Raw genomic sequence first — 15,011 nt, forward strand, 5'->3', positions numbered from 1 at the left:
AGAGGACAGCCTATTGAAGGAGGATTCTACATCGAAGAACTGCAGAAAACAAAATATCCTGATCACTATTTAGTTGAACGTGTTATTCGACGTCGTGGTAATAAACTGTATGTTAAATGGCTTGGTTTTAATAACAGCTTTAATTCATGGATTAATAAAGAGGATGTACTTTAAATCTTATGTGTGTTTTCTTTTAATCCTCTACGTTTCCTTTCTTCTAAGTCACTAGGACATGCTGTAGGATTAAACAACACCTGTAATATGTTTTGACAATTCATATTTATTTTAGACTATATACATACATTTTTATCCTTTGTTCATGTTACGGTCTTTGTCACTAAGTTTTTCGTTTTATTGCACCAACAACGACAAGTGCTGCTATATTCTTCTGAGCAGCTAAAGCACTAGGTAATAACACATACACACACACACACACACAGCATAACTTTACGAAGCAGATTTTAACAGCTACACTCTATGCAGGCAGCATGTAACTACGTATCAGGCGAACGTGTTCTAGGGCCGCAGGGGAGATGAAGCACGAAGAAAAGAAGATCAATCACTCTATTGATGAGTCCACGCCCAACATGCTTCCTCATCTTTCTCCCAGCACGTTTCTTCACCTTTTCCTTGTTTACTCTCTCCACAGCCATGATAAGTGTTTATAAGCGAAGACAACTCGTTAGTTTTAGGTCCGTGATACAGTTTAATTAGTTGACATGTACGGCACTGTCTCACAGAAGGTCTTCTAGCTAAACTCACGTGTTCATGATGTAAACTACACGTTTGAAGCTCTGACAAAACAGGATCTTGAGTCCACTCACGAGGCACCTTATCCCAAATCTTCTTTACAGCATTCGCAGCTACATTGACCAAAAATGCCTTTGGTAATGCATTTAACTCTTCTTCAGTAAAAGTGTTTAGTTTCTTTTTGCATGCATAAAACTTTACGATCGCCTTTTCAACTGCGTTACACTTAGTATCTGTTAGAAATGACATGATGTCTTTACTCTACAAATGTTTCTTTTACACTAAGGTTATTTCGACACTGCACTTTACATATGTTGTTCACTTCCCGACATGCACTGCGACACAACCAATCAAAGAGCATGCATACATGTTGTAAAGACTGTTTAGTTGTTTCTCTACTATGCTCTTTCGGAAGAGTTTTAAATGATGGGCACCCCAATTCATGCATGTCGATAACTTCACATGATGATGGTAGAAAATCACGCAACCATTCTTTCTTTTCACAACCCTTTAAAAGAACAAGATCTGCTCTTGACAAATGTGCATTCATCATTAAAGGTAGAAAACGATAAGGTATTCCTTTTTCTTCCCACTTCAAACCTAAATTGTTTTCAATCCACTGAGTCTGCTTTTTATCTTCATCTGTTTGCAAACAGTAAGGGAACGGTGGACTAAATACTAAACTAACAAGTTTTGGTGCCCACAACACACAGCAATCTAACACAGCCACCTCTTTAAACACAAACTTGTTTCCGTTTACTTTAAAGCCTTGCACATCAACTATTAATGTTTTCGTCATGTTTGCACTCCACACTCTATCACTGTTTCCCGAAGACTAAAGCTTTTAGTCAACGAACGGGTTTAAACATGCATGATAACGTCATCACAACAGCACGTGCTTACTCTAGCTTACCCGATTAAACTTGTTCGAATTAGCCGCTACCACATAGAGTGCAGCAGCGAGGTAAACGATGTAAGATGGCGGTAGCTAAAGATGGCAGCACTGTTCTCTCTGTTGATTAAAGATGGCTGCTTGTCAAAAAAGATTTTTTCAAATTATCCGCCACCACATAGAGTGCAGCACTGAGGTTTGCGATGCAAGATGGCAGGTGACAGCTCGTCAAAGGTAAGTAGCTAAAGAGGGCAGCACTAAGGTTAGCAATGCAAGATGGTGGATGACAGCTGTGACGTAAAATATTACTCGCAAGATAGCACCACGATGCTCTTTTCATTAAAGATGGCAGCTAGAATTTTTCAAATTAACCGCCTCAAAGGTAAGTAGCTAAAGAGGGCAGCACTGTTCTCTCTGGATTAAAGATGGCTGCTGAATTTTTCAAATTAACCGCCTCAAAGGTAAGTAGCTAAAGAGGGCAGCACTGTTCTCTCTGGATTAAAGATGGCTGCTGAATTTTTTCAAATTATCCGCCACCACAAAGAGGGCAGCACGGTGCTCTCTTGATTAAAGATGGTAGATGACAGCTGAAGAGCGAGTAGAATTTGTTTCCAAATAAGAGCACGTAGAATTTGCCACCACCACATAGAGTGCAGCACTGTTCTCTCTAGATTAAAGATGGTGGATGACAGAAAAGCGCATAGGTTTGTAAAGCACGTAGAATTTGCCGCCACCGCATAGAGTGCAGCACTGTTCTCTCTAGATTAAAGATGGTGGATGACAGAAAAGCGCATAGGTTTGTAAAGCACGTGGAATTTGCCGCCACCACATAGAGTGCAGCACTGTTCTCTCTAGATTAAAGATGGCGGATGACAGCTGTCAGAAAAGCACATAGGTTTGTAAAGCACATGGAATTTACCGCCACCACATAGAGTGCAGCACTGTTCTCTCTGGATTAAAGATGGCGGATGACAGCTGTCAAAAAAGCACGTGAGTATGTTTTCAAACAAGAGCACGTGGAATTTACCGCCACCACATAGAGGGCAGCACTGTTCTCTCTGGATTAAAGATGGCGGATGACAGCTGTCAGAAAATAGCACGTGAATTTGTTTCCAAACAAGAGCACATAGAATTTACCGCCACCACATAGAGTGCAGCACTGTTCTCTCTGGATTAAAGATGGCGGATGACAGCTAACGAAATTGCCCGCAGCACAGTGCTCTATTGATTAAAGATGGCGGATGACAGCTGTCAAAAAAGCACGTGGCTTTGTTTCCCAACAAGAGCACATAGAATTTTTCAAATTGCCGCCACCACATTTCAAAGGTATCTAGCTAAAGAGTACAGCACTGTGCTCTGTTGATTAAAGATGGTGGATGGTAGCTGTCAAAAAAGCACGTGAGTTTGTTTCCAAACAAGAGCACGTGGAATTTGCCGTCACCACATAGAGGGCAGCACGGTGCTCTCTTGATTAAAGATGGCTGCTGTCACGTGGAATTGTCTGCTACCACAGGTATCTAGCTAAAGAGGGCAGCACGATGCAAGATGGCTGCTGTCAAAAAGCATTTTTCAAATTATCCGCCACCACATTTCAAAGGTAAGTAGCTAAAGAGGGCAGCACTGTGCTCAAAGATGGCGGATGACAGCTGCACGTGGCTTTGTTTACCTCGCGCTAGTTAGGTTAAGTTGGTAGCACTAAGGTTTAGACCCGTCAAGATGGCAGCACTGTCGATGACAGGTGACGAATTTTGCAGCTACTGCGATATAGAGGGCAGCACAGTGCTTTGTGGTTTAAAGATGGCGGATGACAGCTGTCAAAACAGCACGTAGCTGTCAAAAAGCACGTGGCTTTGTTTACCTCGCGCTAGTGAGGTTAAGTTGGTACCACTAAGGTTTAGGTCCATCAAGATAGCAGTACTGAGGTTTGCGATGCGTTGTTGTCTGTCAAAAAGCACGTGGCTTTGTTTACAAATCTGTCAAAAAGCACGTGGCTGTCAAAAAACACGTGGCTTTGTTTACCTCATGCTAGTTAGGTTAAGTTGGCACTACTGGGGTTTAGGCCCGTCAAGATGGTAGTACTGAGGTTTGCGATGCGTTGTTGTCGATGACAGCTGTCAAAAAGCACGTGGCTTTGTTTACAAATCTGTCAAAAAGCACGTGGCTGTCAAAAAACACGTGGCTTTGTTTACCTCATGCTAGTTAGGTTAAGTTGGCACTACTGAGGTTTAGGCCCGTCAAGATGGCAGTACTGAGGTTAGCGGTGCGTTGTTGTCTGTCAAAAAGCACGTGGCTTTGTTTATCTCGCGCTAGTTAGGTTAAGTTGGCAGCACTGGAAGAGGCCTCTGGCTGAGGTGGAGGAGGCCACTGGGGGGCCACTGGCTGAGGAGGAGGAGGAGGTGGCCACTGGGAGGCCACTGGCTGAGGAGGAGGAGGCCACTGGCTGAGGAGGAGGCCTCTCCCGAGAGCCGGAGGAGGAGGAGGCGGCCGAACCCGTCTATTATACTACTGAGGGGATTACTGCTGTATACCGAGTTTTTTAAAATTTGCTCTACGTCGCGCCGACACAGATAGGACTCATGGCGACGAAGGGATACGAAAGGGCTAGGAGTGGGAAGGAAGCAGCCCCTACGTTAATTACGTTACAACCCCAGCATTTTCCTGGTGTGAAAATTGGAGACCATGGAAAACTATCTTCAGGGCTGTCGACAGTGGAGTTCGAACCCACTACCTCCCGGATCCAAGCTCACAGCTATGCATCCCTAACTGTACAGCCAACTCACCCGGTTGTACCGAGTATAACAGCCTGCCTGAAAATTGCCGGGAAGTAGCTGGGTAGTTAGATAAACTTCTGATACTACTGATACCTAACAAACTAGTTCCTCATAGCATTCGAGCTATTCAATTCCTACTCTGAGGCACTGATTGGAATAAGCAGTGTGCATTTTTAACGGAATAATGGCAGAGAAGTGTTCACGGCTGTCTGCGGTCTGGTCATTGCAACACTGGAACTTTGGATTGTTAGATCGGCACCGTAGTACTGTTCGTGAGAAAATGTGCGGTTTATTAATTTGATCGAGTCTTTTATATAACATTGCTTTTAATCACTACATTCCTTCTGACGACTTCAGGTAGGAAAACCACAAAGACAGTCTTTCTGAGAATACCGTAGCGAAGCACGGGTATATCAGCTAGTAAATAAATAAAATAAAATAAAATAAAATAAATAAATAAATAAATAAATGAGTCCAAGCAGTTATTTATTTCTGCATACTATTTATTTATTTATTCCAAATTATAACATAACGTTTTCTAGAATTTTTGTAAAATTCAGGATCCTTGTGGTGTGTATATATATAAGTTGAAATTCAAGAGGATAAGTTGGGGCAAATATTAATTTATAGGACGAGGAATTAGGGATTGGAATAATTTTATCAAGAGAATTGATCGATAAATTTCCAAGTTATTCGAGGACAGTAAGAAAAAAATATGTAAACATTTGATAGGGAATCTGTCACCTGGGCAGATCAGTGGTAACTGATATGAAGATGGTTTATAATTTGATTTATATACAATAGATAAGATCAAAAGAGAGCCTTAAAAAAGTTCAAGCTGAGCTTAAGTAAACGTTTCAGCCGCCTTGCATAAGAAAGTGGCATCTCAGTGTTGAGATTTCTGAAATTTCTACCATACAACGTGTTTGTGATGGTTCTTCTCCTTTCTGTTGCAGATGGTGCGCTGTTCGTCCGTACTGTTGCTGGTAGTGGTGTTGATACGCACAGCCGTGAGTTACAACTACGACAAAGTGCTGGAGTACTCTCTGCTGTTCTACGAGGCTCAGCGGTCAGGTCACCTCCCTCCGGACAACAGGGTGAAGTGGAGAGGTGACAGCGCTTTGGGAGACAAGGGCCAGAACGGTGAAGACCTCACCGGCGGCTACTACGACGGTAGGTGCACTGTGATATACGCTCCATTTCTCCAGTGTCCATGAAACATTTAAGATCTCTCAGTTCTGTATATTTGGAGCTCCGATCACTCCATGTGGAACTCCGTTTAATGTACCTGGAACTCTGGTCTCTCTTGTACTGTACATGGAGCTCGGAGCACTTTTTATGGAGCTCCGACTACTCAAGGTAGGAGCTTCTTTTACTGTACCTAGACTCCGACCATTTATTTACTTACTTAATTCCTTGTGGAACATAGGGCATCAACAAAGCATTTTCATCTGATCCTGTTGCCAGCCAACCTCTTCACCTTTCTCCAGGTCTTTCCTTCTTCCATTGCCTCCACGTGATCAGACCTTCGCCACGTTACTTGGGCCTTCCTCTCCTCGTTTTACCCTGAGGGTTCCAATCCAGTCCCTCTCTCTCAATGGCTTCATTCCGTTTCCTCAACGTATGCCCTATCCATTTCCATTTCCGCCGCTTTATATGTATGGCCATCTTCTCCGTAGTTCATGATTGGAGATTACTTCCGGCCAGTAGATGTTTAAGAATCTTCCTTAAACAGCGGTTGACAAAGGTCTGCAACTTGGAGGTAATCACTTTAGTCACTTTCCAGGTCTCCGACCCATAATATAGTAGAACAGCCTTGACATTACTTCGGAAAATGCTAAGTTGAACATTTATTTAGAGCTCTTTTTTACTTTTTATGGAGCTCGGAGCACTTCATGTGAACCTCCAAGGACTGTATGTGGAGCTCCTTTTACTGTACGTGGAACTCCTAGCACTCTAAGGGGAGCTCCTTTTATTGTACAGCACGTGGAACTCCTAGCACTCTAGGGGGAGCTCCTTTTATTGTACAGCACGTGGAACTCCTAGCACTCTAGGTGGAGCTCCTTTTATTGTACAGCACGTGGAACTCCTAGCACTCTAGGTGGAGCTCCTTTTATTGTACAGCACGTGGAACTCCTAGCACTCTAGGTAGAGCTCCTTTTATTGTACAGCACGTGGAACTCCTAGCACTCTAGGTGGAGCTCCTTTTATTGTACAGCACGTGGAACTCCTAGCACTCTAGGTGGAGCTCCTTTTATTGTACAGCACGTGGAACTCCTAGCACTCTAGGTGGAGCTCCTTTTATTGTACAGCACGTGGAACTCCTAGCACTCTAGGTGGAGCTCCTTTTATTGTACAGCACGTGGAACTCCTAGCACTCTAGGTGGAGCTCCTTTTATTGTACAGCACGTGGAACTCCTAGCACTCTAGGTGGAGCTCCTTTTATTGTACAGCACGTGGAACTCCTAGCACTCTAGGTAGAGCTCCTTTTATTGTACAGTACGTGGAACTCCTAGCACTCTAGGTGGAGCTCCTTTTATTGTACAGCACGTGGAACTCCTAGCACTCTAGGTGGAGCTCCTTTTATTATACGTAGATCTCTGGCCGCTCATTATAGAGCTCCTTCTACTGTACATTGAGTTCCGACCAGTCTAGGTGGAGTTCTTTTTACTGTATGTGGGGCTCTGGCCACCTCTATGTAGAGCTCCTTCTACGAGGGCTGTAAATAAAGTATTGGCAGCGTGGTCCAGACACTCGCAGGAGATCGGGCATGCGCAAACAGGATATGGGAGCGATCAGGTTGCGCTGTTGTCGATGTGTAGTGTGCAGTTGACGGGCATCCAGTTGGGAGTATTGTTGCTGTGTGGCGTTGAAGTGAAGAGTGTCGACTTCACCACTCTAAAGCATGTTTTCAAAATCTGGTCAGCGTTCGTGTATTAAAATCGAGGTTGCCCGTGGCAAAAATGCACCAGAATATTATCGAAGATGACATGAAGCCTGTGGCGAGAATGCATTACCGTATAGGATTGAACAGCAACTGTGGTGTAGAGGTAGCATGCCTGCTTCCTATTCCAAGGCCATGGGTTCGTTCTCTTGATGCGAGGTTTTCCAAAGCTCTTAGTTACAGTACATGAAGAAAGTGCATAGTGAGAAGATTACGCTACTGATCTAGTGTACATAGACGAACTCTCGTTGCCATGGTTACAATGGTATCGGGAAACTGATGACACTAAATTCCAGTGCAAAAACATATTCATGTTAAAATGAATGCATAGAATTTAATATTTTACCATCCTAAATTTGAATTATCAAAATATAATTCACCTCCCATATATATACACAAATCCTGTGAATACCCATAACATCCGGAAGATAGTGGGTTCGAACCCCACTGTCGACAGCCCTGAAGATGGCTTTCCGTGGTTTCCCATTTTCACCCCAGGAAAATGCTGGGGCTGTACCTTAAGGCCACGGCCACTTCCTCCCCACTCCTAATAGCCTTTTCATATCACATCGTTGCCATAAGTCCTATGTGTGTCGGTGCGACGTAAAGCAAATTCTAAAAAACATAGGTAGGTAAGGGTTATTCTGCCCGAAGGCAGGTCCGAACCTCCGCAGAGGTGTTCCTGAGCCGGAGTTTACGTGCGGTAGGGTGGCCAGTTCCTTTCCGCTCCTCCATTCCCTTACCCCCCCCCTCCCACCAACAGCGTGTGGCAACCCATCCAACTACTGACCACGCCCAACGTTGCTTAACTTCGGAGATCTTACGGGATCCGGTGTTTCAACACGGCTACGGCCGTTGGCCTAAAAAACATACTCATAGCAAATTTTGTACCTATTGGTCCAGCTGTTTCTGAGAAAAATGGACCTGCGAGGAACTTATAGAGCACCATGCGCCCATTTTTTGTTTGAAAGACTGTACATTTCTAATTGGTTGCCATAATATACACGGAAGTTCAGGTTCTATTTCTTGCATAAAAATGTGCGTTTTATGCTCCGAAAAATACCATACCGAGGAGAGGCAGTGGGTTAGGATCCTTGATCTTTTGTCCGGTCCAGTGTAGCTAATGTAAAGCACACACACGGTATTGTCTTGCAGTCGTTCACCCAAGCCGCGGATGAAGTCACTCTTAAGAATAACAGAGGAACACCTTCACCTGTTTGAGATATGATCTACTTAGCTCAGTATAAATTACTGGGATCCTCCGCATGACGTCAACCTCTCATTAAAGGTGATGTCTGTATTCAGAGATTAGAGGTTAATCCAATTACAGTGGGCTGGCTGTCAGATCTGTAGCACCATCACGAGGCGTTCAAACAATTATATCAACGTACCTCTAAGAAAGGAATATCCTATTAATCTCGTCTAGCAGCAAGAGATTCGGATTAGAATGCATACTCCCGTTTATACCCTCCACCCGCTGCAACCAAGGACATTCGGATATACCATAATTTCGATGCATAATTGAGGTATCGATATGCCGACAGTTGTTGTTTGAGTCATCGGTCCATAAATTGGTTTGATGCAGTCCTCCATACCACCCTATCCTATGCTAATCTCTTCATTTCACCGAGCTCGATAGCTGTAGTCGCTTAAGTGCGGCCAGTATCTAGTATTCGGGAGACAGTGGGTTCGAATCCCACTGTCGGCAGCCCTGAAATATGGTTTTCCGTGGTTTCCCATTTTCACACCAGGGGCTGTACCTCAATTAAGGCCACGGCCGCTTCCTTCCCATTCCTAGGCCTTTCCTATCCCATCGTCGCCATAAGACCTAACTGTGTCAGTGCGACGTAAAGTAAATAGCAAAATAATAATAATAATAATAATAATAATAATAATAATAATAATAATAATAATAACAATAATAATAATAATAATAATAATAATAATAATAATAATACAGGCCCTGGGCAGCCTGGCAGAAAAGAGCCCATCGTTCCGAAGCGCCTGCAGTATAGGCAATCTACCACCCACTTGTGTCGTTAGGGTGACACCATTCTCAGGATATATTCTTTAAAACCCCTTCGGCTATGGTGAGCCTTACTAACAGTCCCGCAAATTTAAGTCCAATATAATTTAAATGACACCATTCTGAGTCTCCTAAAAACCTGTCTGGATTCCTACACCTTTGCTGGAAGCTGAAGATAGTTCTAATAATGAAGTAATTTCGAAGAGGGAGCAGAATGTAGTCCAGTGCAGGAAATGCTGTGAATAAGCGAGGGATCCTACTTTTACCGCCTCAAGGGCAGAGTGTCCTGGAGCGTGAGACTTTGGGTTGGGGGATACAACTGGGGAGGATGACCAGTAACTCGCCCAGGCGTTCTCACCGGCTATGCTGAACAGGGGCCTTGTGGAGGGATGGGAATATTGGAAAGGACAGGCAAAGAAGAGGGAAGGAAGCAGCCGTGGCCTTAAGGTAGGTACCATCCCGGCATTTGCCTGGAGGAGAAGTGGGAAACCACGGAAAACCACTTGAGTGGCTGAGGTGGGAATGGAACCCTTTTTCTTATTGCTCCCGTTATATTTTATATGCTCTGATATATTTCCTTGTTACTTCTTAATTTCCATTGGACCTAAGATTTCTCTCATTATTATTCCTTCTTTTATCGAAAATATAGTTCAAAACGATACCTTTGCTGGCGAGACCTAGTGTTTACACAGTGCACTGTGTCTTCTGGTATTAGCTACAACAATTTTGTAACTTTCATTGATCTGTCTCTGTCTTATCCTTGGCTTTGAGAATATGAAAGTGACTGAGGTATGAGCGATGCTAGTAATGCCATTCCTATTCACCCAGTCCCTGTTATGGATGGTGTGAAAATGTTGGTCATAGGGTCGGTTGGTGCATAAATCTCAATGGGCTTGGCAGACGGATATGTAATAGCAACTTCGTCACTCCTAATTCCCTAGCACGCCTCTTCATTTGTGCTTAGGTCATCTATGGCAGCTAATTGGAGCTGTTGAGGATCCAGCCAGTCTTCGGACCGAGAACTGAACGTACACACACAGTTCTTAACTTGACATCCACTTGCGTAAAAACATTCCTATTTCACCCCTATACTGTAGTGCCTTTTTTCTGGATTTTTAGATAAGCACTTCATGTTGTAAACATTCTTAGTAATGCCATACGCCTTTATTCTACGGCAGATATTTCTAAACTCTTTCCTTAAATTAGCCTATATATCCCAGGTATTAGGATTTGTTTGTTCTCTCTCTCCAACCAATATCTGCCGCAAAAATGTTGGAGCTTTTTCATATATTTGTAATACATTCGTGTTTTCCTATAGATATTCTCAAACCCATTTTGTTGGCTATTTCTTCCAAGAGATTTATTTGTGTTGTTGCTTCTGCCAGGCTCTCTGAAAAGTCTACAAAATCACCTTTGTTTACTTTCTTCCCAAAGTTCTTGGCGAAATATTATGTTTTTAAAATTTTTCATCCCAGATTCTTACAATTTTCTCTAGGATACAGTTGAACAGAATTGGCATACTCGTGTGTTTATCTTGATAGATTTTGATATTTCACCCATAAATTTTACTTTTGAAACTGTGTATGTGTTTCCCGTATTTTGCTAAATTAATAATAATAATAATAATAATAATAATAATAATAATAATAATGTATTAATTATTTATAAATAATGATTAATAATTAATAATTAATTTCAACACCTTTGTTTTTTCTCCCCAAAGTTATTGGCGAAATATTATGTTCTTTCAATTTTTCATTCCAGATTCTTACAATTTCCATATATCCCAGGTATTAGAATTTGTTTGCTTTCTCTGTTCAACCAATATCTGTCGCAGAAATGATGGAGCTGTAGATGACTTCTCTACAGAAGTGAGCAGCGGATGGTTCACAGATTGAGGGACTATACGAAGCTTATACCAGAGCAATACAGAAGAAGAAAAATGAAGGAAGGCAACGAAGCGATGGTTGTTGCTGCCATAATGTCCGCCTCTGTGGTGTAGTGGTTAGCATGATTAGCTGCCACCCCTGAAGGCCAGGGTTCGGTTCCCGGCTCTGCCACGAAATTTGAGGGCTGGAACGGGGTATACTCAGCCTTGAGAGGTGATCTGAGTAGAGGGGGTTCGATTGCCACCTCAGCCATCCTCGAAGTGGTTTTCCGTGGTTCCCACTTCTCCTCCAGGCAAATGCCGCGATGGTACCTAACTTAAGGCCACGGCCGCTTCCTTCCCTCTTCCTCGTCTATCCCTTCCAATATTCCCATCCCCCCACAACTGCCCTGCTCAGCATAGCAGGTAAGGCCGCGTGGGCGAGCTGCTAGTCCTCCTTCCCAATTGTATCCCGCGACCCAAAGTCTCACTCTTCAGGGCTGCTTTAGAGGCGGTAGAGGTGGGATCCCTCGCTGAGTCCGAGGGAAAAACCAACCCTGGGGGGTAAAGGGATTAAGAGAATAAGAAGAAGGAGGTTGACTAATTTATTAATAATAATTATATATATTTAATATCACACCGACAGTCCGACTCGTTGGCTGAATGGTCAGCGTGCAGGCTTTCGGTTCAGAGGGTCCCGCGTTCGATTCCCGGCCGGGTCGGGGATTTTAACCTTCATTGGTTAATTCCAATGGCCCGGGGGCTGGGGGTTTGTGCTGTTCCCAACATCCCTGCAACTCACACACCACACATAACACTATCCTCCACCACAATAACACGCAGTGTCCTACAAATGGCAGATGCCGCCCACCCTCATCGGAGGGTCTGCCTTACAAGGCCTGCATTCGGCTAGAATATAATATAATATAATATAATATAATATAATTATTATTATCACACCGACACAGGTCTTATGGCGACGATCGGACAGGAAGGGTTTAGGAGTGGGAAGAAAATGTCCGTGGCCTTAAGGTACAGCCTTAGCATTTATCTGGTGTGAAAATGGGAAACCACGGTAAATGATCTTCAGGCCTACCGACTGTAGGGTACGAACCAATAATAATAATAATAATAATAATAATAATAATAATAATAATAATAATAATATTTTCCGTCCCACTAACTACTTGGACGATTTTCGGAGACGTCAAGGTACCGGAATTTTGTCCTGCAGGAGTTCTCTTACGTTCCGCTAAATATATCGACTGGAATTTGACGTATTTGAGCACTTTCTCAGCCCTCCTGCTGATGCTTGTAACTGTTGATTTTGGGCTGTGACAGGTTGACCCTGTTATCACTTTCTTTCATTAATAATAGTTATTGTAAGTTACGTGATCATTTCTAGCCGATTTACGCAGAAGGAGTGCTGGAGAAAGCCACGCCAGGTTTTACAAGTTCTCCGCTCTACATTAGTCCGGGCGGTCGACTTTCTGTCTGTCGCCCAGTAAGATACAAGTCTACCTTGAGCCACGAGTGCAACACGGATATGAGGAGGCCCCGTAGCCCGGAACAAGTGGGAGTCAGTGCAATTCCTGAAATATTTAGAAGTTATAGTTCATTCCATGTTAAGAAAACAGGATTGCTCTTATGACACCAAGGTTGTCATATCGAACGGCTCTGCTCAACTCCATCACGGGAAAACGGTGGCAGATAAATTTGTGAATTTCAATATTGTTCAAGACAAGCGCGGAAGAAACTAAGTTACAAATTATTTTTATGAACTAAAGGGAACGGGGAGTTTACAGGGGCTATTTTTGGTTCGTACAGAATCAGAGGTAAGGTACGTCACATAAAAAACCTCAGCATTGAAGTGTAAGGCAAATTGGGGGAGAAAATAGAAAAATAATATTTTTTATTGGTTCGAGGGGTGAGGGATGCATTTAGTTGCATTTAATAAATTCCCCCAGGCAACGCGGGGTACTACTGTGCTGTCGTATCGCTCACAAAAATAATAGTAAAAATCAAATGCGGTGGTGGAAAAAGTGGTAAAATAAAAATGCGCTTAAGAAAGAACAGCTACATAACAAAACTAAGCACAAATAAAATACACAGCTTTTTTTATCAGTACAAGTTATGTCATAACGTTTCGCTGCACACCACACACCAAAATCTTCAGTAACAACTTTTGTACAGGACAAAAATAATAGAACACACACAAATACTATGCAATATACAACCAACTCTCACTCAACACAAGACAAGTACTCATTGATTTAGAGCCTAAAAAGACACACACAACAAACTGCAGATGACTTCACTACAGAAGTGAGCTGCCGACGTTTCACAGAGTGAGGGACTACACTAGAGATGGGGAGATTCTGAACGAGTGATTCATAATGAACGAATCATTGCACTGAACGATTGAATCATGATTCAGTGAACGAAATGAATCGACTCGTTTGTGAATCGAAAGGTGAATCGAGAGATGGCAGCCGCAACTCGTTCCTCGTTCTTCGTTCGTTCTTATTCGTATCGGCAAATCGGGGTACCCACCATTTTTTAATCAATGACAACTTGTGAAGAACGACTCTGTTATTTTTTATTTAACCTGAACTAAAAGTCTGGTTCACAAGTCAAATACTCCTAAACTAACCGTACAGAAAAAAATAATATTTTTTTAAATAAGAAATTATCACGTCGTTTCAAGTCTCACACTTCATGGAACTGTAGTATACACTCAACTTCCAGGTCGTTTGCGAAATGTTAGGTTAAGTTTACTTCAAGGTTCCCGTTCCCGTTCTCGTGAACTATTCTGAACTAACGTGTGGAATATGGCCACAAAAATGTTCATAACTACTATAAATTTCAAATTCGATTTTCGTATAGTTTCGAATGGTAGCTACATAAGTTTAGAAAGGATTACTCGGGCAGTTATGTAGCATTTTTCGACTATAACCTTTAAAAAGGAATGGTTCATCTGAGTCACTGCCTTCGTAATATACATGCCGTACTGTAGAAAGCGCGCCAAGCCAATCAGCTGATCAATTGAGGCGAGCTAAGCGAATGTTACAAATTGTACTTGTGACTGTAATCCATAAGGATTGGGGGCAATCTTAGGATAGTTGTGACCATTGAGAGACAAAAATTTATATTTAAGTATACTGCATGTTTTTTCTTTAAATTTATCACATCAGGATTTACGTAAACAGCTGTTATTAAGATAATGAAATGAAACCTCAGAGTTTAGGTTAGGCATGGTATCTTCACGTGGTGAGTAATGTAAATTCAAGGGACGTAATACTTCTCGTGTAATTTAATTGTTATCGTATACCACATTTTTATTTTTGTGGAAATACAATGTGCTACAAATTTAAATACAGGGTGTGAAAGTTCGCATTTGCCGCAATGCTAAGAGCGTGTGCGTACCACGGCGAAAATACAACTATATAAGTAAACAGACATTAATATTTTCATTTTCTTCGTACGGGGCAGGTTACCTTAATTAGAAACGAAAATCCCAACCTAAAAATACCTGTTACGAAGAATAAAGGTGTATGTTTCACTCATTTTCCAGAGCTGATGATGAGTTCTGCCTTTTACTTTCTTGTTTCACAGATTTGCAGCAGAACGTTTTATTGTTGTTACAGAACAAGAACAAAAGTGGACAGTAACCAATGGAACCTACATATGGTTATTTCTTGGGTTCGTAATGTTGAGTACGCGCTGCCTTTTCTCCCCAAAATTAATGCGAGTAAAAACCA

At 42.5% G+C, this 15,011-nt stretch overlaps 1 protein-coding gene across 2 annotated transcripts in view; it reads left to right on the top strand.

Moving 5' to 3' along the window:
- Positions 1-15,011, top strand: part of LOC136886350 (endoglucanase E-4) — a 386,731-nt gene that overhangs the window by 268,174 nt on the left and 103,546 nt on the right. For both annotated transcript variants that reach the window (XR_011019100.1, XM_067159089.2), the window contains exon 2: positions 5,370-5,586. Coding sequence is in view for 1 of the 2 variants with exons in the window: in XM_067159089.2 (XP_067015190.1) it covers positions 5,370-5,586 (217 nt within the window). In the remaining variant the exon portion in view is untranslated. The remainder of the gene's footprint in view (positions 1-5,369; positions 5,587-15,011) is intronic.

Source organism: Anabrus simplex, chromosome X (assembly GCF_040414725.1).
Source record: "Anabrus simplex isolate iqAnaSimp1 chromosome X, ASM4041472v1, whole genome shotgun sequence".
Lineage (NCBI taxonomy): Eukaryota > Metazoa > Arthropoda > Insecta > Orthoptera > Tettigoniidae > Anabrus > Anabrus simplex.